This window comes from Ascidiella aspersa, chromosome 6, assembly GCF_963924565.1.
Source record: "Ascidiella aspersa chromosome 6, kaAscAspe10.2, whole genome shotgun sequence".
Taxonomy (NCBI): Eukaryota; Metazoa; Chordata; class Ascidiacea; order Phlebobranchia; family Ascidiidae; genus Ascidiella; species Ascidiella aspersa.
Window position 1 is genome coordinate 13,055,066 of NC_139452.1, and position 24,109 is coordinate 13,079,174.

General features: G+C 36.0%; 3 protein-coding genes across 3 annotated transcripts in view; 2 read left to right on the plus strand and 1 right to left on the minus strand.

Annotated features, from left to right (window-relative positions):
• The first annotated feature begins 560 nt into the window (after nt 1-560).
• Nucleotides 561-4,419, plus strand: LOC146139963 (replication factor C subunit 5-like). Its single transcript, XM_083391088.1, has 4 exons — nt 561-897; nt 2,728-2,895; nt 3,366-3,603; nt 3,801-4,419. The coding sequence occupies exons 1-4, from the start codon at nt 616-618 to the stop codon at nt 4,103-4,105; spliced, it is 993 nt and encodes a 330-aa protein (XP_083247214.1). The 5' UTR covers nt 561-615; the 3' UTR covers nt 4,106-4,419.
• Nucleotides 4,420-5,658: 1,239 nt separating this feature from the next.
• Nucleotides 5,659-9,527, plus strand: LOC146139964 (biotin--protein ligase-like). The gene is made up of 9 exons (XM_083391087.1): nt 5,659-5,853; nt 6,154-6,227; nt 6,314-6,509; nt 6,601-6,668; nt 7,216-7,376; nt 7,682-7,796; nt 8,396-8,455; nt 8,542-8,683; nt 9,342-9,527. Exons 1-9 carry the CDS (start codon nt 5,726-5,728, stop codon nt 9,520-9,522), a joined length of 1,125 nt encoding a protein of 374 aa, XP_083247213.1. The 5' UTR covers nt 5,659-5,725; the 3' UTR covers nt 9,523-9,527.
• Nucleotides 9,528-10,939: 1,412 nt separating this feature from the next.
• LOC146139965 (zonadhesin-like) overlaps nt 10,940-24,109 on the minus strand; it is a 37,436-nt gene continuing 24,266 nt past the window's right edge. Inside the window, exons 29-43 of the mRNA XM_083392573.1 lie at nt 23,589-23,752; nt 22,804-22,928; nt 21,214-21,350; nt 20,231-20,325; nt 19,286-19,451; nt 18,916-19,037; nt 17,966-18,199; nt 16,839-17,119; nt 16,062-16,187; nt 15,598-15,689; nt 14,137-14,275; nt 13,505-13,627; nt 12,464-12,643; nt 11,830-11,998; nt 10,940-11,437 (exon numbers count right to left, since the gene is read on the minus strand). Of these exons, the coding sequence (XP_083248699.1) occupies nt 11,314-11,437; nt 11,830-11,998; nt 12,464-12,643; nt 13,505-13,627; nt 14,137-14,275; nt 15,598-15,689; nt 16,062-16,187; nt 16,839-17,119; nt 17,966-18,199; nt 18,916-19,037; nt 19,286-19,451; nt 20,231-20,325; nt 21,214-21,350; nt 22,804-22,928; nt 23,589-23,752 (2,277 nt within the window). The 3' untranslated portion in view covers nt 10,940-11,313. The remainder of the gene's footprint in view (nt 11,438-11,829; nt 11,999-12,463; nt 12,644-13,504; nt 13,628-14,136; nt 14,276-15,597; nt 15,690-16,061; nt 16,188-16,838; nt 17,120-17,965; nt 18,200-18,915; nt 19,038-19,285; nt 19,452-20,230; nt 20,326-21,213; nt 21,351-22,803; nt 22,929-23,588; nt 23,753-24,109) is intronic.

The following is a 24,109-nucleotide window of genomic DNA, read 5'->3' on the forward strand; positions in this document are numbered from 1 at the left end:
CCTCGGATCCTCCTAAAAGAGGACATATGGTAGGCCTAATGATGACCATGGCGGGTTGATGGTTCGTCAGTAAGGCTATCCAAGGCCAGGTGGTAAAAAAGACTTATTTGCAACAAATCTAAATTTGTTGACAAAAGGGATGTCAAGGCTGCCACTCGTAGGGATAATCCCCTACAGTAGGGTATTCTCGACTGAAGTAGGGGATTGGGAATACCTACGGGGAAAATTGTACTTTCTAGAAATTTTGTTAAGAACAAAATATTATTCGGTTTAGACCACTGATCTCTATCTTCATAGAAATCAGTGGTTTAGACACGTGCAGGTAAACATAAAAAACGCAAACTCTATTTTTTTTTAGCAGAAATGCATTTCAAACTATGAACGCGAATCCAACTATAAAAATATACTAAATTAAATTTTTTTTAAATGATTTTAAAATGGAAAAGTATAATTATGTTAGGGGGTTCACCTGGTTGCAAATAACAAAAAACATTTTGTGTGGCGGGAACAGGATAGTGTTTTGGTTTTTTTTTTTATTTTTCGGAACCATAGAGGTAAAATTTGTTTGTAGTTAGATTTACCTGCTGAGCTAGAAATTTTGTGAGCATATATAAAATGGCTGAATCTGAATCTGCACCCAATCTACCATGGGTTGAAAAATATCGCCCTAAGTCTTTGGACGACCTCATATCACACGAAGATATTTTAAAAACAATTCGACGCTTCATGAAAGAAAATCGTTTGCCGCACTTGCTATTCTATGGACCACCTGGTACCGGTAAAACGTCGACAATTTTGGCTTGCGCAAAACAGCTCTATTCACCAAAACAGTTTAATTCCATGGTGCTTGAACTGAATGCCTCTGACGATCGGGGTATCGGCGTAGTGCGTAACCAAGTAAGTCTGTTAAGCTGTTTACAATGTCTCAAGAGCAGGGCCGGGGAACCTATTCCAGCGCGCCAAGTTCGCACAGGTGGCCGGGGGCACTGGTCTAGAATCCTACCACAACACACATTATTTGGGTTAGGGTGCTGGTTAGCGATTGAGTTGTGGTAGGTCAAATATTATTATTAAATAATCAATATAAAAATACTTAAACCCAAACGTTAACCATCACCCTAACCATATACGCGTTGATTTAATAATTGTTTCAACGCACTTTTATTTTAACACCAACGAAACGAGTTGTCAAGGTTTAAATTGCAAGGAAGGTGAAACATATGAGAATAACTGTAATAATAATTATACTTGATCCTAGATCAGCATTCAGGGCTGTAACAATCACCTGTGCGACCCTGAAACGTTGGATTTGTTGTACATCATTGAATTGAAAATTAAAATAGACCAATAGCTTAGGAAGCGCACGGCTTCGAACAAAAATCAGTCAGCAAGGTCTAAAACTTTAAATCTAAATATGCATTTCGCCATATAAAAATGGCATCATCAGTTTATCTTAAGTATTCAAATAGAATCTATTCTTGCTGACTGATTTTTGTTCGAAGCGGTGTGCTTCCCAAGCCAAAATGAATTTCCTTGGACTATTTACAAGGCTAACAAAGTAATTAAAATCGAAATAAATCATAAAAGTGATGCAAAACTTGGATGTTTTTAAATTTATTACTACCACCAGCCAAGCCCTAATCATTGAATAATCACAGATGAGTGCAAGCATAAAAGTGCAATTCCGGCAAATAGCCAATTCAATTTCTTATAGCACTTAACACGTATAACTATATTTGTACAACACCGACTAATTTTATATTAGCCTATATGAAGATCCTTGTTTCAAACTCTTAGGTTCTTTTTAACCATATATATATATTGATACTGAATCGAGCATAATTTTCAAGCTTCACTATTTTGATGTTGTTGGCAATCACAAAATTTAATTAATTTTTTCTGTCTGCAGCTTAGCATCAAGTGCGAAAATGAACATAAGTTCTAAATTTGTTTTTCAGGCCAATGCATAGTATTATTAACTGCTCTCTGTGTATATATTTAAAAAAAGAAGCAAAATACAGGTTTATGCACCACCCCACAATCTTATATTTTGCCTATTCAAATGTTCTTAAAGCAAACATTTTTTTGTTGTGAGAAAAGTAGTTCAAAAAATGGAAGTGGCTTATAGTGGAGTTTGCACTGTAGTGGAGTCAGCATCCATCTCATGAACATACGGCCCAGCTCAAGAGATTACTAAACATTAAAATTCAGTGCTCACTTATACTATTTAAAATCAATTAACCTTAAAAGATGAATTCTGTGGCATATTACCACTAAAAGTTGATAGGTTAGTGCGCGTTGTTGCAGAAGAACTTAAAACATTTATTTTTTATAACTTACTCTCAACAAGGAAAGTAGGTTTGGATATAAGTTTATGTATATTTTTAAATGACTTAAGGCCCAGTTAAAGTTATTTGCAAAATAACATAATTTGCCAATCAAGTCATTGGCAAAAAAGAAGAAGAGTCTATTTTTATGACTCCCTTTCTGGTATTATTGCTTAATATAGAATGACTCACTTTCCCAATCACCATTTATTTTTATAAAAATATTTCACTTATGCTTAACTTGCTTTTGTGTCTCTTAAAAAACTACCTAAGCTTGGACTAAGTTATTTTGTTATGTTTTATTCTAAGTGCCTTAACAAAGGTGACTAACTAGTAATTTCTTTAGTCTAGTTACTTCTTCGTATTTTTTCTCTGCAATTGAAACTTTACTTTTGTATAGATTTTAAGTTTTGCAAGTACAAGAACCATCTTTAATCAAGGATTTAAAATGATTATTTTGGATGAGGCAGATGCAATGACAAAAGATGCACAAAATGCATTGAGACGAGTTATGGAAAAGTTTACTGAAAACACAAGATTTTGTTTGATCTGTAATTACTTAACTAAGGTTTGTCTAATATAAATTTCCATTGTTATAAAGGTATGTCAAATGTGATATCATTATTTAACTTTGGAGAAGTAAACACTTAATACATAAACTTTACTTCCATATTATTCAGTTTGTAACACTACCTGTATTCACCATCTTGGCTTGCATATAAATTGTTTAATAAAAATCTATATTCTAAATTTATATAAGTAAGTATGTGTTTTACCTTATTTTTTTGATGGTTTGAAAAGGCCGTTGTATGATATATTTTAATAGTGGCTTGATATTTTATCTTAGAAAGTTTAAAGGAATGCAACATTTTCTTATATAAACAATAATGAAATAACAGATGTAAATTATGTACTTTTCTATTTTTATTGGATTATAATATTTAGATTTTTGCAGCTGAAATGTATAGTTATTTTTTTAGATCCTAGTAAGATTCAAAAATATCTTGCAGACACTTAAAGCATGTCCTAATTCTATAGATTATCCCAGCTATCCAGTCCAGATGCACCCGCTTTCGTTTTGGACCATTGACAACCGACCAAATGAAGCCACGTCTTGAGCATGTAATTCAGGAAGAGAATCTTAAAGTGACCGATAGTGGAATGCAAGCAGTTGTCACACTTGCATGTGGTGATATGAGAAAGTCACTTAATATTTTACAAAGCACTTCAATGGCCCATAGCGAAGTTAATGAAGACACAGTATACACCTGTACAGGTAAAGAATTAAAAATTAAAATTGATGTGCTCATCATTTATTTTTTCTTATAAGGTATATATGTATGTTTGCCTTATTTTCAATGTATTGCTTTAACGATGTACTAAAATGAGTGATATCTCTTTTGTAATATTTATATATGAATATTTATTTGTTTGTAAATTAAAAAAAATTAGCATAATTCAATTTTTTCCAAGGCCACCCCAAGAAAAAAGACATAGAAGATATCTTGGATTGGATGCTTAACAAAGACTTTACTTCGGCTTATCAAAGCGTAATTAAATTAAAGACTGAAAAAGGAATGGCACTTCAGGACATTTTGCAACAGGTCCACTTGTACATTCACCGCATTGACTTTCCTGTCAAAGTGAGAATTCACTTGTTGGACAAAATGGCAGAGATTGAAGATCGCATTGCCGCTGGAACAAACGAGCGCTTGCAAACTAGCTCGATGGTGGCTGCTTTTCAACAAGCCAAGAACATGACTGCAGCTAATGCATAACTTGTTATTTTAAACTAATGTTATTTCCTAATTTGTGAAAGCAGATTGACACACAATGGTAATGTGGTAAAAACGTTTTTGTTAAAACACACATGAATATTGACCAACAAAGGCTATACTAAGTAAAAAATGTTTGAGTTGTAAATCTGTATTGCCATTTGGAATTTTATTTCAAAATATTGTCGTTTGTACAAAGTAAGACTCGATGATGTCATTTGTGTATAACATTGCAATCATAAGTTGTTTTGGTTACATTACAATCATACCTTACTTACATTGCAATCTTAAGTTGCATTCAACCTTTATTTACCATCTTTTTAGAAAATTTTAATAAGGATGTCTGAGCAGGCACTAAAGGTGCAGCAAGTGTTGCAAAGTGAATTGGAAAGTCTAAAGGAAGGCGCCAAGGTGTATGAGCGCCAGCATAACAGCAACATACTTTTTCTGTCTAACAAAAACAAGACACTGTCTGATTGCAAGAAGTTACAAGCTGAAATTAAACAGTCACTGCCACCAAATAAATACACTTAAAAAAGGTCACAAACTGTTGAGTTAATGGTGAGGTTCATAGCTTCTTTTTCATGCCATTACTCTGGTAAAAAATTATTTGCTATGCTAAATCCCTTTTTGTTCAAGTCACGCACTGCTAACTCGCCATTAGCAATTGGAAGGCAAAAGCAAATGTATACTACCAAGCAGCATATGAAGTTATCAAAGCCACCAAATATTTTGCTTTATTGTCCAATGGAAGATCAAGAATCTGTTAAGACTTTGACAAGTTTTGTTGAAGTTTGTCTTGCTGCAAACCAGTATACTGTGTATTCAGTTAACTCTGATGTATTCTACAATGATCCTTGGATTGAAACTACAACCCTCTTGGTTTTGTGGAATTCTAATTTAAATAATCAAAACTTAAATATGGTTAAACTAAATGCCAGACTTCAACAGTATCTTGGAGCAAAAGGAAAGATATTGAGTTTCATGCCAAGTGTGATGCAAGATGTGAAATTTTGTTGTGTTGAAACAGATGTTTCTAAAACATCTGAAGTAATAATGGATTGTGGCAATTTTGTTGTAAAGTGCTGGAGTGGTATTTACTTAGAACAAAATTTGAAACAAACTGTGGTTGCAAGAATTTTACATAAGGAAAGTAAACATATTGTGGCAACTATCAACTCGGAGAAGACGGTGGTTACAACATCGGTAAGAAAGTCTCAAAATTCATAATGTGAAGTTTGGAAACTAGTTTTCATTTTTATGAAATGAATTTAAAACAATAAACACTAGCTTAATATCTGTTTTTTGGGGGATTTATTTATACTTTCAACGGTTTATCCAGTTAAATTTTGGACACTACAAGTAATTTCAGTTGGCTATTATTAAGGTCATATGGTAATCTATTTGTGGTGCTATTTACTATAGCTAGTGCCGTTTAATTAATTTTCACATCCTTATAATTTCACATCCTTAAACATGATTGAAGTTCACCATACACCTACCTTGAAAGTATAACATTAAACTATAATTTGTTCTGTATTTATTTGTTAGCTGCCCCTGCTAGACTTAACACATAATGATGATGCTACTGACACAGTTAAAGTATTCAAGAGTCTGCTTCAAATGTTGATGATTCGAATCAGCACTGAACAAGAAACTGTTGGAATATTAAAAAATACAAATAATGTTCCAGAGGGTGCAGGCTTACTTTTTGCCACTTCGATTAATTTACAAAACCAGTTTTTGTCATGGTAAGCAGCATTTACGTATTGTGTATCATGAGAAGCATTTTTTTAACAAGAGCTTTTGGCAATTCATAAAAAAAACTTTTCTTGAGGAGGCTTATAGAAGCTTTATATGTACACTGTTTTATTCAAATTAATTACAAAACTTGATTTTTTTTAACATTAATTCTTTTGTAAGAGATATTTAGGTCACTTTCACATAAGAAAAGCTTTTTTAAAGTTTTATTTTCTGCTATAGTTCAATTTAGTTTATAAAAACAGTCTTGCTTCCCGTAAAGTGTTCACACATTTTTTTGTACAATCTAGGTTTAAACTTGAGCCTCCTGTGTACAATGCTGGAGGATTGAAGCTAATTCCTGCTGTGAATTATCAGAAAACAGGTTCACATCTTTAAAACTTAATCAGTCATAATTCATTTTCAATGGCTGTTATGCTATAAAGAAATACAGCAGTGACTGTTTTGCAGATCTGCAACATGAGGAATTCTTGTCACAAAACAGCTTCACAGTTGGCTACTCTGCCAAAGGTGACCCCTCAGGAGAAGAAGGTGTTTGTTGTGATTTTAACTGGCAATGTTATAGAGATAACCTGAAGTCCGATGTTTATGGGCACCATGTTGTATATGCAGATGTTATTGGATCCACTATGACTGTATTTGACGGGTTGGTCATTAATGTTCTATGGGTCGCACATTGTTTTTGATATATATACAACTAATGTCCTTCCATTTCTAAACAAACATGTTTTTTATAGGTTAAGTTTGAAGTTGCCTGAAAGGTCTGGAGTTGTTGCCATCGCCAAACAACAAACAAAAGGACAAGGTTTTTAGTTGACAAACAAAAAAAAACTTTTCAAATTATTATTTGTTAAATATAGTACTCTAAATGTGTGAAGAATAATCCTTTTGTTAATCAAGGTATATACAATGTATTTTAAAATGTTAAGGGGGTATATACAATGTATTTTAAAAAGGTATATACAATGTATTTTAAAAAAGCAAACTAGCAATTCTGGTCAGACACATTAACCAGATCTTAAAAGATATATATATATTTCGCCAACTAAGGCATCTTCAGTATATCTGAATAAAAACATATATACTGTTGCGTTTGTTTTTATTCAGATATACTGAATATGCCTTAGTTGGCGAAATATATATACATCTTTTAAGATCTGTTTAATGTGTCTGACCAGAATTGCTAGCTTTGCTAGATTATTTTGATGTATTTTGAAAGGGCAATCTTTGTATTATCCAAGGAACATTGCCACTTGTTTTAAATTTTATAGCTATTTATCTATTATTCTTTTCTGTTTTTCTTTTGTTATTACCCTTTTAATTAGAGGGGAAGTAATACATTTAATTAACAGGCCGTGGTGGTAACAAGTGGCTAAGCCCGGTTGGTTGTGCAATGTTTACTCTGGTTGTGGTGATACCTGTTGCTTCCAAACTTGGAAAAACCTTGCCCTTTATCCAGCATATAACTGCTGTTGCTGTTGTTCATGCTATTCGAGAAATGCCAGGTCTTGGGGTAGGTTCAAGCAATTAAACAATATTAGTTTTATATTGACGATACCGCTTAAGTGCTACATCTTTTTCAATATTTTGACTTTAAAACAAATGTTAATCACTTGGTATCCACTGTTGTCTGCTGAAGTATAACCACATTAACTTGGTAAAAACATCGGTGTTGTTGATAATCTAAAAACTTTAGGATAAGTAGTCAAAGGCTCAAAAAACACTATTTTAAAACTATCTACCATCGTCAAAGCTTTAGAATTAATAAACAATTATAAAACAGCAAATAACAAATTTCTACTGGTCCTATTTTTCCAGGACGTCGATCTTAGAGTGAAGTGGCCCAATGACATATATTTTGGAAGTTCACTAAAGTTGGGGGGCGTCGTTGTAAAATCGACCATGTTCCGAAACAACTGTATTGCTTCAATAGGTGAGCTTTGCGCCAAAAATTTAAACTCGCCTAATAGTTCGTACTGGACTGCATACAGGTGACTGTTAGACTTACCCATCTTCCAATACACGACGACGTGATTAACTCTTCACAGAATTAAACCATGCAGAACAATTACATATTCAAGTGATAGATACGTTAATTTTTATTATGTATAGTTTCTGGAAGGGATATCCTACCATCAAGTGTCAAGTTGTAATATCGGTGCTAGTCCGACTAAAAGTGGTATCACTGTTAATCTGATAAGAAATGTTATTTCTTTTCTTACATAAAATTTTTGTAAGGGAAATTAAGGCCGCTTTTACACAATTATAAGCTTTTTAGCTTCATGTTGTACCACATTTAAATTTAGGTTGCAAAATAGTCTTGGATACCATTAAGTTAACACAATCCGCAGCGATACCATCTATTTTTCTGGCTGGAGAATAGTAACGTAATTTGCTTCAGTACAGATTACAATTTGGCAAAATATCGGGTTTCGGAAAACAATGTCGTGCATCGGACGTCCTCAATTTCTGAATTTTTTTAGAAGCTGAAATAATTTCGGTTTTTAACTGGCATCTGTGATATTCTTACAGGATGTGGCGTCAATATTGCGAACGAAAGACCTACAGTCTGTGTGAATCAGATTTTAGAAGGTATGTAGCAAAGAGTGGTAAACAGCTTTTTTACGATTCAGCTATGGATAATAATGCTTTGAACGAATTAAACTCTACTTTTATAGACGAATATCACATTGCCCAGAAGCTACAGACCGAAGAAGTTATTGCAAGAACTCTGACGGCCTTGGAAAAGCTAATTTTTGATTTCCAGAAGCATGGCTCTGACCAGTTTCTTGAACTCTACTACAAATACTGGCTGCATAGGTTTAAAAAGGCTTTTTGCATTTTTAAAAAATACTTTAACTGGTGGTTGCAAGCTCGATGGCTTGTCCATGTAGTAATGTCCGTGGTAAAACCAAATTACTTTACGTTTTTACTAAGCGGTCCTTGACATGACAAAATTGCCGCGTAAACAGAGAACAAGAAAGGATGTCCTTTACTTTTTAAGGCGATTATGTTTGGTCAAGCGAGTGAAAAATAGCAAAAATGCGTTGGGAGCTTTAAATATTGTGCTAGCAGGCTATGGATGTCTGCTAGCTTTGGACGGAGCCGATACCCAATTGCAAGTGGTAGTATCTATACTCGTCTGATACTACTGTGGTATCCGTGGCGATAGGTAAACCTAGGCAGCGATTTCTGCCTTAAATGGTTAATTTATGAAAAAATGGTAAGTTTACAACAGACATAATAATTTAATAAACTATTTTTACACTAAAGCAGAGGGTATACCTAAACTGGGTAAATTCATCTGAACGTTGAGTGACATCTATTTTACTTGTAGAATAGCGAAATAACGTTATTTGGTACCAGATCGGACAACGGAGTTTTTTGTCAAATTTCGAGTGTCGGTATCGGAATTAAGTTGTCAAGTATTGGCCATCGCTAGAGCTGGCAATTAATGTTACCTTCTCCTTTTCGGCAGCGGTTCTTACGTAAACGTGCAGCTGGAAAAGGGGTCAGGAGAAACACTGAACGCGTTGGTGGCTGGCGTGGACGACTGCGGTTACTTGAGGGTTCGTTTGGACGACGGCAGTGTGAAGACACTACATCCCGACGGAAACAGTTTCGATTTGACGAAGAATCTGGTCATTCCGAAACGTTGAGAGTTGTTAAAGACGACCAATTTTTCTGCGGCCGATAGCGATTTTACCCGAATTTCTTACCGGAACTATGAAATATTTTGTCACAAGAACTCCTAAAAGATTTTAGACATGCCGTCACAAAACTACGTCATCCTGGAGAATCACCTTATCTTAAGAAACCTAAGGTTGTCGTTCGGTCTCGTGTGCAAATATGCAACAAATGTGGATCTAAATACCAGGGCTGGGAAGCCGCAGTAAAACAGCATTGACTCCGGCTCCAGCTTCGGAGCCATTAAACAAATAACCAATTGCTCCGGTTTCAGCTTTAGATCCGTAGCATTATTTTTTTTAAAAGTTGCTTCAACACAGGCTGAATTGAGTTACATTTGCCACACTAAACTCTTCAGTAGTTTTCATTTGAACAGCTTAATATTGTTTCGAGCTGAAGGTAATTGTCATAGCTTAGCTTTCAAAAGTTAAAAATGCCTTCTGCTCCAGCTCCCGCTCCACTAAAACATTAAAGTTGGCTCCAGCGAAAATAATTGGCTAAACATGTTTCGCTTTACAAATGTGAGGTTTATACAAGCTTGGTTTGTTTCCGTAAATTTTCTTTGTGAAGATTTGCGTGTGAAATTGGTTAGTGTCATTAGATGTAATTTGGAGACTTGTTGACCTTTTTTCAATGAAAAAAATACATCTATGAAAATGTTTGTGTCTGCTTTCGATTTGCAAGTATAGAAAACAAATAGAGTGTCGAAAACCTTTAAGTTCACACTACTATGCCTCTTATTTAGTATTTTATTTAATAATAGTGTATTACGTTAACCTAACAACAATTACAAACTTATTGTTATGTCAAGATTGTTCAGAATTCCAGATTATGACTTAAAACGTCAAATATAAAGCTTGTTCGTGGTTTATTGTTTTTCCAAAAACTGATACTGCTTTTTGTAATATATGTAATAACTTACGCAGTTGATCCTCCGTATTGTATGCCGTATACCGTATAGGCATCAACGCATCGCAATTAATGAATTTGGTATATAGGGTGTGTGAAAAATGTAAACCAAATTGTTCTTTGGTGTTTTTGCAAGATTAAAAACTGTCGCGTTTTTGGTATTATACAGTTTGGATAAGGTTTTTCTGTTTATGCGATACAGCTGGAAATTTGTTAAATATTTCAAGCTGTAAATTGGCGACTTGTAATTAGCTTGTAAGAATTGTCTACTAAACTTAACTTTTTTCGTGAAGAATTTTCAACAAAACTAAAAAAAATTCAACAAAATTTAGCTGAGCTTTACGTCTGTTTGCCTCAACGTAATAAGAAGTTTTTTAGTAGGCCTATCATTTGGAAGTATGGCGAGGGTCAGAATAAGAGTTAAACCGGCGTGCCGTAGTTGGGTGACCCCTGTATTAAACAATCATTATGAAAAGCCAATCTGGTTTTAACTACAGAATTTTATTAGAAGATCAAAACAATACCAACTTTAGCAAAAAGTTAAAACATGTACAAGTGAACTGAGACGGATCAAAGTGCAATATCGCGAATACCATTTACACATGTCATTGCCACAGCGTTCGGGCCAGGGATGTTTTGAAGACAGCACGCGGAAATGACATTTTGCTTCCAAAATGTTCTGGTGCCAAGTTGCATAGTTCGTTCACACACACGCACACACAGCCGATCGCCGAAGCGCCATAAATTGAAGTAAATGCACGTTAACAATTTAAAATCGTTGAAGCTAAAATTTAAGGGATTGACATAATCGTTGGACATTATTTATGTACAGACATCATCTTCAGTCAGGCATTTTAATGCAGACAGAGGAACCGCACCCTAAAATCGGGGCACAGCTTGCCGTCTTTTTGATCGGAGTTGTCGCAGAGAAGTCCGATGGCGGCATTGTCCGCTCTCAAGATTGGCTTCCAAGTCAAGCTGTAACGAAAACCATTTGAAGATATCAACAACGCGCACAAATGATACAGAACGACATTGTATTTTTTAAACAAATCGCGTTTGCTTGGCTTAACTGGTGTAGTATATTTATTATGCTTTTAGATACTTTGTTGTTAGAAAGATCCCTTTTTCGTTTACCCCTCTCACAATGATTCATTTTTAAATAACATGTTTTAATATTGAAGAAGATGGTTGTGTACCGATGATTAAGAGAATGGAACAGATATATTGTTTTTATTCGAAAAATAGGCTACTTAAATAGTTATTCGCGACTCTTAACTGATTATGGGTAGTAGTCATAGTCTCAGAATTCTCTCGACAAAGTTCAACGTATTCTTGTTTCATAATATTGTTGAAAACAAGTTACTCACTCAACCATCGGTCCCCTGGTCGACACCACTTCTCTTTGCATGGCAACCGGATGAGCACAAGTTTTCTTTATGGCGGGATACATGTAGGCGATCCTTTCCAAGGTCTCGTCGTCGCCACACCCGGTCGAGTTGTCGGTGTCAAACCACATCGTCCATTCAACCTTGCACTCTGCACGGAGAAGAATATAATATAGTCACGAACCAGACGACCAACTATATGGCCTGATTGCAACAGTCTTCGTTGACGATGTATAAAAACAAAGGCAATGTAGGAACAAACTAAAGCAAGACGATATCCTTATAGCCAAATTGAGTAAAATAAAGGAAAAACGGAAAATCTTGCCACGTATATCATACCATGCCTGAGAATTAAAAAATACGAGTGATCAGCCTAACTAATTACGTCAAAGTTTCAGGCACATACAAAATTCCGTTTAGTCAACGAAAAACATCTTTAACTGTCCTTGTATAACGCCAATATTAAGCCAAAATCACTTGTACCTATTGAAAGAAATAACATGCCAATGTAAAATATTACCGTCGGAAGGTGATTTATTTACATTCGCTTTTAGGCTTTTAAGGCCTCTATGTTTGCAAACAGGCAGACTGACACCAAATTAGTTCTGGCACTTACGTGACATGACCGACTCGTCTGGGAAGCTCCAGCTGTCCGGACAGTCGTCAGTGGTCATTTGATGTGCGCCGTTCTGGTAGGCAACAAACACTTTCTTCCACTCGTTCACGTAGAAATGCTTCCACTCGTTATAGCTCGCTTTCCACTTGGACAGCACGTTCATGCACGTCATTCCTTCCACTGGTAGAAAAAACAAAAACAATTGATGCATTATTATCGATATGAGGTTAGAATATTGAAAGAGTTTGTTTGGGCCAAAATGGTAAACGAAACAATTGGAATATAAAAACAGGCTTTTGTGACACCTGATTTCATATTTTTTATATGACTTATAGGTCCTATTCAATTTACAGAATGACTTGAGCCAAAGTTTATATTCCTAAATACCTAGAAAAGTCCCAGATCAAGTTTTTACCACCCCAAGTCATTATTCAGACATTTGCCATAGCTGCACTGCACGTCAAGCGCAAGCAAAGTCATCAGTATCAAAAATGTTATTAAACTTGTTATATTCAGAAATTTAATTTAAAAGTAACACCCTAAAATAAAACAAACACATTGCAAAGCTGTATAGAAAATTGAATTACCCGGTAATAACTATTTTGGAAGAAATTTTGGGATCTGCATTGGACGCATATATATAAAGGTAAAAACATTAAACAGCTCTTTCATGTTGAAAAAATTGGCACGTCATAATGCACAACATACTATAAAATCGAAAAAAAATGTAGCATTTTCTTTCAAAATTTTGCGTTTACTTTCGGGTAAAGTGCAAAAAAGTTGGGGGTCACGCACAGCAACGAAATAAACATAGAGCGAATGCAGACATAAGTGAATTGATCGCAGGCCTAAAAAAATGTTGGCTTCCGGGTTAATAGTAGTTGGACCACGCTGACTAGAACAGCGATTTTAACTGTCATCATCTGTTTGGAATAATAATTTAAATTTTAATTGGACTGGAATTGCTTTGCAACGAGCAAGCTATACACGGCACTCCAAGACCTGCACTGTTTCCATGTAGCAACATTTTTCTATACTTACTGAGCTTTACGCATGTCTTGCCGTCTGCCGCCAGGCCCTCTCCGAAGTCACACGAGCATTTGACGGTTCCATTCATTGTCTTGCACTTGCCGCCGCAACCTCCGTTATCGTACTTACACTCATCTGTGGGAATTAAACAAAAATTGCGTCAAACTGATAAGCAAAGTTCAGTCATAAGAGAACTGTGTACAATAGTCAAACCGTTGCAAATAAATCGTTTTTTGCCAAAATTAAGATTGTATTTTTAAAATGTGTGTTTTTCTTGCCTGTTGTGGAAATTCATACAATTGCAAGCAGATAGTTTTTAGTGGTATACCTCGATTACGAAGTATCCTAATTAATTTGTAATTATATAAAACTACAATATCTTGAAAGAAGTTTACTGTACTTTTTCAAACGTTACTAGTTTATGCATTTAATACCATGTTGATGCACCGTCAGGGGTATTGTTTATCTCAGCAATATTTCAAAACACCTCAGGAAAACTGCATGATAAGATGGTCATTATCCAAAGTTATAAAAATACACAGACACTAAACTGGATAAACCTTGGTCTATAGTGCCTAATTGACCTCTTTAATTACAACGAATAAACTTGATCTGCTTTTGACGACACAAACCCAGCAACGCACCGTGGTAGTGGCAGCCCCACTCTCCTTCCCGGTTGCCGCAGTACTGGTCAGTTCTGCAAGTGCTTGTCTCACAGTCCCACTCCGAGTTGCGACACTGGCACTTCGTGTGACACATTTCGTCGTACGAACAGAAACCGTGCTGCGGAAACGGAAAAAAGTTGATGACTTTGTATGGTATACCTTAAAGCAGTGGTTCTTAACCTTTTTTCAGCCGCGCCCCCCTTTGGTAATTTTCTCATGCCTTGCGCCCCCCTATGAAAATCTTATCACTAAGAAAACAGGAAAATAGTGAAGGGTGTTGTTGATCGCGCGAAGCGCGTAATTTTGAGTTTTATTTGGTCGAATTGGCTAAACTGCAACCGAAGAGGCGTTTCGCATTGGGCACACAACACATTGCGCGAGCTTGACACATTGATTTTATCTAGCTGATTTTGACGAACGTGTTGCAATGGCATTTACTCCACAGTTGTAAGAGTTGTATGATGTCGAGCGCAAATATTAAACATTGCGTTATCGTGTTTCAAAAGATGTAAAGACACAAAATACAACGGCAATATTGCAAAAACAATATAGTTTCGCGCAAAAAAAGTTCGACTCCCCCTGTTGCTATAGCCTGTTATCATATATAAAATATGGATGAAAAATAGTCCGAAAGGGCGATAGCTTTTATCGTTTATCTTTAAGTTAATTTAATTGGGCGGTGATACCGTGGATTTTGTAAAAAGGAATTAAAAGATTCAAAAAAAAAAAAAATTTTTGCAGTTTTAATGTTAAAGTTGGCAAAAAACAGAGTTTGTATGTAGGAATTATGCCTAACCCAAACGAAACCATTAAAATCACTGCAAAAAGGTAAAATATTGAAGTCGAGCTCGCGCCCCCCTTAGAATTTCTTGGCGCCCCCTAGAGGGGCGCGCCCCCCCGGTTAAGAACCGCTGCCTTAAAGCGTCAAAGTTAGTACACCCCGGCAAGAAATACTTGTGACAAAAAACAGATACAGGATAAATCACTTGTTAATATAAAATTTCACTAGTAATACCAGTGAAATATAACAGCAGAATACTCCAGCAAAGCTAGCAATTCAGGCCAGACACAATTAAGCGATCTTAAGATTTGAAGGATATATTTCGCCAACAAATGCATCGTTAGTAAATCTTATTCAAGTAGAATTTTAAAATATTTTAACTGGGTCTTACCTGAATTTTAAGATCTTTTAACTGTATCTGACCCAAAGTGATAACTTTGCTAGAGTATTCGGCTGTTACTGGTCAGGAATTAAGGTAAAAATTTATCTTGCAAGGGTTAAGGTGATTTCTATTTTTACATATTCAGTTCAACAGCAAATTATATTATACAAGTTTAGTATAGGCACAGTAGAAAAACGACCGTACGATAAAGGAGGTCGAACGATAAGTATGTGACTATGCCAAACAACAAATCTTGAGGAAAGGATTTTAAGATTACCGGATAGTAGAAACCTTCGTAGGTACATCCGCATTTCTCAGCTGGCACGCATTGTAAACCGCTCCAAACGTAACCGTCGTCGCACACGCAAGCTGTTTAAAATAATTTAACAATAAAATGCTGTTTGCTAATAAGCTGGCGCAGCGTGCCACGTTGCCCACAATGTTATAATGTATGCCGAGTATAAAAAAAGAGTACGAGGTTATTCATAGGAGTAAATATAACTTCTATATTTCGGTCCATAAGCAACGTTAAGCATTACTCACGAGACCCAGTTAATTGTCTTGTTCGTGGCTTCGTGCATACCACTTACTTTAGTCAGAAGAGAGACGGACCCAGATAAGCTAACGCCGCACCTCTGCATCTTATCACAGGATTGGTTTATCCAACAGCCCTATGCCCTACTTGCCATAAAATTGACGTCCGTCTGATTTTCTTATTTATATAAGAAGCCCTATACGTACTTTCTTGGTCGGGCATTGAGTTGAACTCCCTGATCGCAAGGCATTTTTTAGTATCCAAATCTGCACATATCGGTTGGCAGGCTTTTGCTTCTGGGTCGAAGTGAGAATTCGGGAAGCACGGAACAGCTGCAGTACAAAACACAACACAACGTTAAATGCAGTTATTCTGGGAATAAAGGTTCAGCTTGAGTCGTATATTTTCATATTCAAATTTAGATAGGTAGAATCTTTGCACATTTTTTTAGGGGATATTGATTGATAGTATGTGAAAAAATACAGAAGAACTGGTGACAACAAATTGTATATAAAAATATAAACAATTCAGCGAGAGGAATAGGTTATGTATTGAAACACTCTTTGTTTATACCAGTGGTGTTATAGTCGAGTTGAAACTAAGTGGGTACAATCGAAAGACGTTTAATGAGCCAAAAGTCGAAAGAAATTAGTCATTTCTAAAGCAGTAGTTTTAACATTTTTATTGTTCTAACCCTATAAGAAGAAGTTTGTGGATTAATATTACCCTATTTTTGTTTTAAAAAATGACCTGCCATGAATTAATGAACTGTAATGACTGATGTGAATTCAATTAAGCATCTCCACATTCAAAATTTTAGGAAATGGGAACTATATTAGAGGACAAGTGTAACACCTAGCATAGTTTACAAAAATACACCCCAAACTTATAATTCATACCACTTTTGGGTTATTGCCTTTTTGAACCACTGACACCGAGTAATAAATAACTACTGCACAATGCTGGTCAACATTGACACTCACTCTTCTCCAACAAGTCGTGGATAGAGCCTGGGTTGGGGCCGCCGTGCGTCATGCACTCGGTCATGTAACCGGCCACCATTGTCTCCAAACTGATGAGCAGATATTTGGCGCCGCACAGTTCCTTTTCGCAGGCCAGCTTCAACGCGCTGGGGTCGACTAGTTTCCTGCAGGTGGCGAAGAACGGCGAGTCGAGAAGCGCGCAAGCTCGGCTGCCCCTGATGTACCCGAGGAAGCGGTCTTTTTGGCAGCGGGTTTCGTTCAGGGGTAGTCCGCCTCGGCAGCTGCGAGAATACGAAGCGCGCAGGATTATTCGTTTGCGGCGTTCAGACGTCTTTAACGACATCGGTAAGCAATGCTTGCTGTAGGATCAGCAAAAAACGCAATTCCTACTGAACATTTTACACGCATACGTTTTGAAATTTTTGAAGGAGAATAAAGCTAGACATCACCTAATGTGGCGTTGAGGTGATTTCCTTATCTTTTTCGACATTGCCAGGTGCGATTTTTGGACTATTACGAAAAAATATTTCGATTATTCATAATTTGGACAATGACACGGAATTGGGAAAGAAGTGCTTCAAATAAGTGGCGAAAGTTATAAATTTGTAAGTGACTTCCTAAAGGCGTTATTCCCAATTTAAAAAGATACTTCTGACTCCAATGTTAGTATGACGGCCTGCTTTTTTATTACGCAACAATTATGTTATTACGAAAACATGGTGATTGTGGGTAATTATAACTAAAAAAGGTAATATAATCACCAGGAATTGTTTATTTTATTCATATAGGTAATACGAACTCTTTAAGTTCTTATCGAGGTTAAAACGTTCCTATCGAGGTTAACGCTAAAAAAACGTCAGAAAAACTATAGTTAGCACACAGCTAGCAAATTGATTATTTTTTGAGCAAGTAAGTTTAATACAATGGACCCAATGGCCATGTTTGAATGCCCCAGCATGTGATTAACACTGTTCATGGGTTATATATTTCTCTACAGGACAGGTTACACCTGGCGCCAGTTAAAAAGTAGATCCAATTGCTTTTTAATATAGAGTAGATCCGATTGCCTTTGCAAGGAAAACCAACACCGGCTGCGTTTCTCTACTAAAGCGTTTCTCTATACTTACCCTTCCGTGGACCTTGGGTGGAAGACGGCGTTTGCATGCACTTTGTGATCGTCCCACAATACCATTCCGTCCCACTCCTGCATTGCGTACGCGTTTGCGTCACCGAAGCTGTTGGCATCCCGCGTGATTCCCATTGATGTGTTCATGAAGAGGTCGTTTTCCTTAATCTTGTCATTGTTGCCGCATAAGCCTCCCACTTGGTTGTGTAGGGCTCCGCTCACCGAGATGACGATTCTACGATTGTGTTATAGTTTCTTCATTGCATGCTAAGCTTTGTTTGTAAACTAGTACAGGCGAACTAACGTTTGACTTTTAATCAAACAGTTTTTATGCATGGCGTAATATTCGTTTCTTATTTGGAATAATATTCGTTTTGTATTTGGAAATCAGTGACGGAATTTAAATAATTCAAGGATTATGTTATATCAGGCCTATCCATATTTTCATCGCGCAAAATGAGGACAAAAAGTCTAATGCAAATGGAGACATGATATCTCTTTTTGGATATTATACGCATATACAACAAAAAAACATGAAAAGGAAGCAAATTTATTTGGCAGCCTCATTTACCCTGAGAATTTGATGCTTTCTTTGAAAAAACTAAAACTGCTAAAAAAGAACTTTTGAACAATTGTAAGTGTCAGAGAACCATTTATTTTTATTTGAAAATAAAGAAATACCTTTTTTGAAAAAGCGTATGATATAGCCGTATGTTATGCTAACTTCAAATGGATAAATGCGAAGCACAATGAAAATAAACTTGTTTGTAGTGCGCTTAATTTATGCCACATTCTTTATTTAGGGTGCAGGCCGCAATATACTATATGTTATTCGGATTTGTGTAGCTCAAAGTTTCTCCTAGTATTGACCGAAATCACAAGGACGATTGTAGCCTACTCGTTGAACAAACCTACGAGAAGTTAACAGGCAAAAAACATCATTTATCTCACCCTCTATGGAAGTGCATCGCGACAACGAGTCCAAAGTCGAATTTGGCCACCGTTGAAGCTCCCAGGTATCGAACTACCAACCCCTCATATTCGCTGCCAGGAATAATGCGATGTCCGTTCACCTGCAATTTTGTCATGATTATAATGATTTACTCAAATAACTCTGTTGTATGAAGCATTTGAGTGAGGTTGTTGTAAACACGGCATCTTTCATTCCAGTTTACCACCCTTTTAATAACATGTAACTATGGGCCCTTTAAATAATGTGAGCTTTATCAGTAATATGACTTAAAAAGAAGTGACATACTGTATATTTCGCAAAGTAGTATAATACTGTATATTTGCAGCCGTTTGAAATAACAAATCGCACCATTGGTGTTTGCAACTCCGAAGTCATGGTCACGACCATGCTCTTAAATCTGTCGCCTTCAGCCATAACGCCGATCGTAACCATCATTCCAACATTGCCGCTCGGTAGCATGTAGCTTCTGTCCACCACAACGCTGAAGTACGGCCAGTCTTTGCCACCATGAGCGCTGTAAAGTTTGTTTCCAGTAACAAAAATTGCCATCCGCTAAAGGTTGTAACGTGCCCATGCGAGAATCGTCAAAACAAGCGCACTTTGGCGTTATTTCATCCATACCATAGTATAATTCTGTGCTGTCTATTCAGCATAAATTTTAAATTGTGAGGTATTCTTGTGAGGTAATTGTGAGGTAAAGCCGTAATTCAAATTTCAGGGGATAATTTCAAAGGATAGTAATTTATGCTTGACAACAATATCTAAAACAGTATAGACTTTCTTGTCTCAGTCAAAATCAGTCACTATATAGGTTCTAGTTTATAAAAGAGAAATATATTTCGCCAATCACGGCATCATCAGTCTCTTAATTCGAATGAAACAATATCTATTGCGGCTTTTGGGTGACTGCCTTTTTTACGTGGCCAAGATAGCAGTCGGGATTATTACAAAAATTGATTTTGGTTTTTACACTTTATACAGTACTTGCCCACGTAAGAATCGGCAAAACAATTGCACTTGATAATGTAAAATTTATCATGTACTGTTTACTTGACTGGTTCAAGCACTATTGAAAATCACGCATGAGTGTTCTACCTGGTGTTTTATAATTTATTAACCTTGTAGTGTTGTGGCATATTTTAGGACGTTTTTTTTATGCTGATTTTGTTCTACTGACGAAAGACAACCAAGCGTTGTTCTGTTTTAAGGCGTATTATAAAAAATCATTGGTTACTTTATACAAGTAGGCCCTACTGTAAAGATGAAAATGGCCACAAAAAACGCGCGACTTACTGGACGGCCGTATACGTGCACTCCCCGTCAAAGTTGTACTGCAGTTGGTCGAAAGTAGAAATGTAGGTACCGCCCCAAATAACACAGCTCGAAGTCTGCAAAGCAAACGTGTAGAATAATTTCATTTTTGTGATTGTGAGTTTCAACACTGAAAGGTCAGTATGAACTATTCACTTTCAAAAAGTTAAACTTCAAAGTTAAACTAATAACAGAATCGCTTTTAATGATATTGTACCAATTCCTAAAAGTTTAAGTATGAACTAAACTGACTACGTTTACCCTACATAGGTGGTTTTTAACAAGGGTGCCGTGGCACCCTTGGGTGTCATTTCTAATGCTCAAGGGTGCCGAGAGACATTTAAAAAAACTGATTTCAACTCTTACATTTTTTGTTTAAGATTAGATTAGAAAAATCCAATTATAACTTCCTACGTTGTGTAGAGTGGATGTGTGTTGTTCCAGTTCTGATATTGTGACATTCTAGTGAATTACCTACGGTAAAATCTTGTAGGGGTGCCGCAATTTGTTTAATATTTCTGAGGGGTGCCGTTAGCAATAAAAGGCTGAGAAACACTGTCCTACATATTGGTGTTCGTAAATGTACCCGCAATACTGTAAACGTTTACGACAATAGAGGCTTTTACATATGAATTATAATGCTCTTAGGTCAATCAATACTCGACATGTTTTTATTAACTTCTTCCAACAAAAACTTAATAACAAATAATGTCGATTTTTATTGTTGAGAATGATAGAAAAGTTTACCTGTTATCCAGGGGCCTTACTTTAATAAAAAAAGATGCGCATTCAGTCAGGACGCTTTTTGTCACATGTTTATGCATCGTGGTGATGGCTGGCATGCTTTATCTAGCAAGCGCCCAAGTTCACCAGACAGTGACGCAGAGTCCGACTAGCGTTTCGTGCCCTGCTTTGTCTTCGCGAATCACCCCCGAAAACTTGTATTTATAAGCGAATATACCAACCGGCTCGACGCATTGATACGTGCTTCCCACTAGCATGCATTCTTCCTCGCCTACGCATGAGACGTCCTCGCATTCCCAGGTGTTAGGTCCGACGCAAGCGCATCTTCTCGTACAATTTTTGTCCATCTGCACGACTCCTGCGCGAGATGGTTACGTCGTGTTTCATTCGAGTTTTTGCCAGACAAAGTTTTCGAAACGAGTGACACATTTCGCACGAAATACTTGTAATATCTCTAGGATTGACAAAATTAAATCGCACTTCTTTTTAATATAGAATAACATTAGGTTTACCAAACGTCCCAATTTCCAAAAAAAATATGGCAACGTTATTTTTAAAAGATATTGTAAGTGTTTTATATTAGATGCAACCCTTCATCATTAACAAATCGATTTTAACAAATCTAAAAAGGTATTTTGACTAGGTTTAAACGTGCATTCTATTGCAGGAAGCATAGAACCGGAAAAGCCAAAAAGTAAGAAGGTTTAGCCATTAATAAGGTGGACTTAACCTTTTTAGTGTCACCAATTGGATTTTGATGGGTTTTAATTAACACTTTGCAAAAAGATTGTGGGCTGCGAACAGTTCATGAATAAACGTCAACAGAATGGCCTGACAGTTTACATTGAAATGAACACAAAAAAATCGAAGAGAGTAAACGCTGATACGAATATTCGGACTTTAAAGATACCGTCTAATCGCACTGTTTCCCCTTTATATTAACTTTCCCTTTATATTAGTTGAGTTGTCCCTCTATATTAATTGTCAAATTCCGCTTTTGAATCTAACTATACCGACAGTGCAACAACAACCGCAGAAAAATGGTCCAGTTTATAGTGTCCGAATGATATCGGCGGTTTGGTCCGGAAATCAAAACCTTATCACGTTAGGTCAAAGTTTGTCAAAATTTTTTCAATTTAAAATCAAATAATTAAAAAAAAAATTATTAAAAAAAACAATAGCCAGCTTTTTGAAATTGATCGTTCATTTTTTTTAATTTATTGTTCAATTTTATGCAAAAAAATAAGTTTTTTTTAATTTATATTTAAAGTCATTTCAACCGTATTATATCTTCGTTAGAGCAATATACGGTATAAAAAACGTGTTAATAACGACGCCTAGGTTATTTAAATCAATGTATTTCTAACAGGTCAAAATTTTATGTTGCACTGAATATGTGAAAAATAGAAATCACCTTGACCCTTGCAAGATAAATGTCGACCTTAATTCCTGATCAGTAACAGCAAAATAATCTACCAAAGCTAGCAATTCAGGTCAGACACATTAACCAGATCTTAAAAGATATATATATATATATATTTCGCCAACTAAGGCATCGTCAGTATATCTTAATTCGAATGAATCAGTCTAATTAAGATATACTGACGATGCCTTAGTTGGCGAAATATACATATATTTTTTAAGATCTGGTTAATGTGTCTGACCTGAATTGCTAGCTTTGCTAGATTATTTTGCTGTTCAGGTCAAAATTTTGTCAGAATAAATTGTTTTTAGGTCAAGGTTTGTCAAAAATTTATTTCTCGGGTCAAAAAATAATCGCCCTACTTATTACTAAGAGAAGGCAAATTTACCCTGCTCGACTGGGAGCTGACCCTCTGGGTAGCACATGCATTCGTCCTCGCGAACACAATCTCCGTTTTCCCACAAGTAGCCGAATTCACAAATACAGCGATCAGCAAGACCCGTTAACGGGCATCTGCAAAGAACAGGTAATGTCTTCGACAAGGCTGAAAAAAAAACGTGACTAAAGCCGCATTCCAACGTATAGTTTCTGAATATCTTATGTGTTCAATTCTATTCTAATTTGAACAAAAAGGCAACACCATGTTTAGTCTCTCAATCGGAACGAAGAATTTGAATTAATAATCTTATATGTCAAAAAGACCTAAAGGTCAATTTTAAAGTTTAAAAGCATTAAAATAACTATACTACCACAGGATATATGCTATTCACATTAATAAAAGAAGATTTATCCTAAATTTATGTTGAACTAATTAAATGGTCTTAATTGAAAAAAGTAGATCCTCTAAGTTTAGTGTCGATTTAATTTAAAAAATCTAAAATAAATCTAGTTGTCCAAGTCTGCGGACGTGTCAGAACAGTTTTGTTTTTATTTTAACACATTTTCCGTATATAGTTACAACTTTGCTAAAACGTTTTTTGCGTGTTATTGTGTAGTATAAGTTCAAGTGTTACAAAACTACCAAACGGAGTTTTCATTTGATAGACAGCTTTTCTTTTTATGTTAGGAAGCTTCTCCATTAGTATATAGTCAACAAAAGATCGTACACATTGCCATCCTTGTCAGAAAAGCGAAGTTAAAGCTATATACATATACAGTGCTAAAATTTCTTACGATTCTGATCTAGTCGGGTTCTGGCAAGTGTTTGGGCACTCCGATTGGCACGTCTCGAAAGACGAATGTTCCGAGCATGGTGGCTGGGTGATATTGGTATATTCAACCCAGTTGCACAGCACCACATCTTTATCCCTGCAAGCATCCACCAAGGATTCAAGGAGCTGTTGAAAATAGTCCTCCTTACAATCTTTCGAATGTCAATTATATTTAACACATTTTTTAATAAATTAACCAAAGCAAAAGGCTTCCTGTCTTCCCAATTAGGGGTTCAATTCTAACAAAGGCTTCCTATTTGCCTACTATGTCTTAAAAAAAAATTGCTTGATGTGCACTATGCAGTTATAGCGACGTTTTATAGTTCGTGGAGAAATATTTTGCTGATCGTTTCAAACAAACTGTTAACCCATGTGTCGATTTTATTTTATTTTGGCATTAAAGAGGAAGCTTGATTTTACACAATTTTTAGGGAAATACGTCGAGTATCTTTTCTCACATCATTTTGACCTTCTAAAATGTTA

Bases quoted from the DNA above. Each gene is read 5' to 3' on its own strand.
- LOC146139963 (XM_083391088.1), top strand. From the start codon at position 616: ATGGCTGAATCTGAATCTGCACCCAATCTACCATGGGTTGAAAAATAT. The intron at 2,896-3,365 runs GTTTGTCTAATA...CTAATTCTATAG, and splicing joins TCTGTAATTACTTAACTAAG to ATTATCCCAGCTATCCAGTC. The intron at 3,604-3,800 runs GTAAAGAATTAA...ATTTTTTCCAAG, and splicing joins CACAGTATACACCTGTACAG to GCCACCCCAAGAAAAAAGAC.
- LOC146139964 (XM_083391087.1), top strand. From the start codon at position 5,726: ATGTTGATGATTCGAATCAGCACTGAACAAGAAACTGTTGGAATATTA. The intron at 5,854-6,153 runs GTAAGCAGCATT...TGTACAATCTAG, and splicing joins CAAAACCAGTTTTTGTCATG to GTTTAAACTTGAGCCTCCTG. The intron at 8,456-8,541 runs GTATGTAGCAAA...CTACTTTTATAG, and splicing joins TGTGAATCAGATTTTAGAAG to ACGAATATCACATTGCCCAG.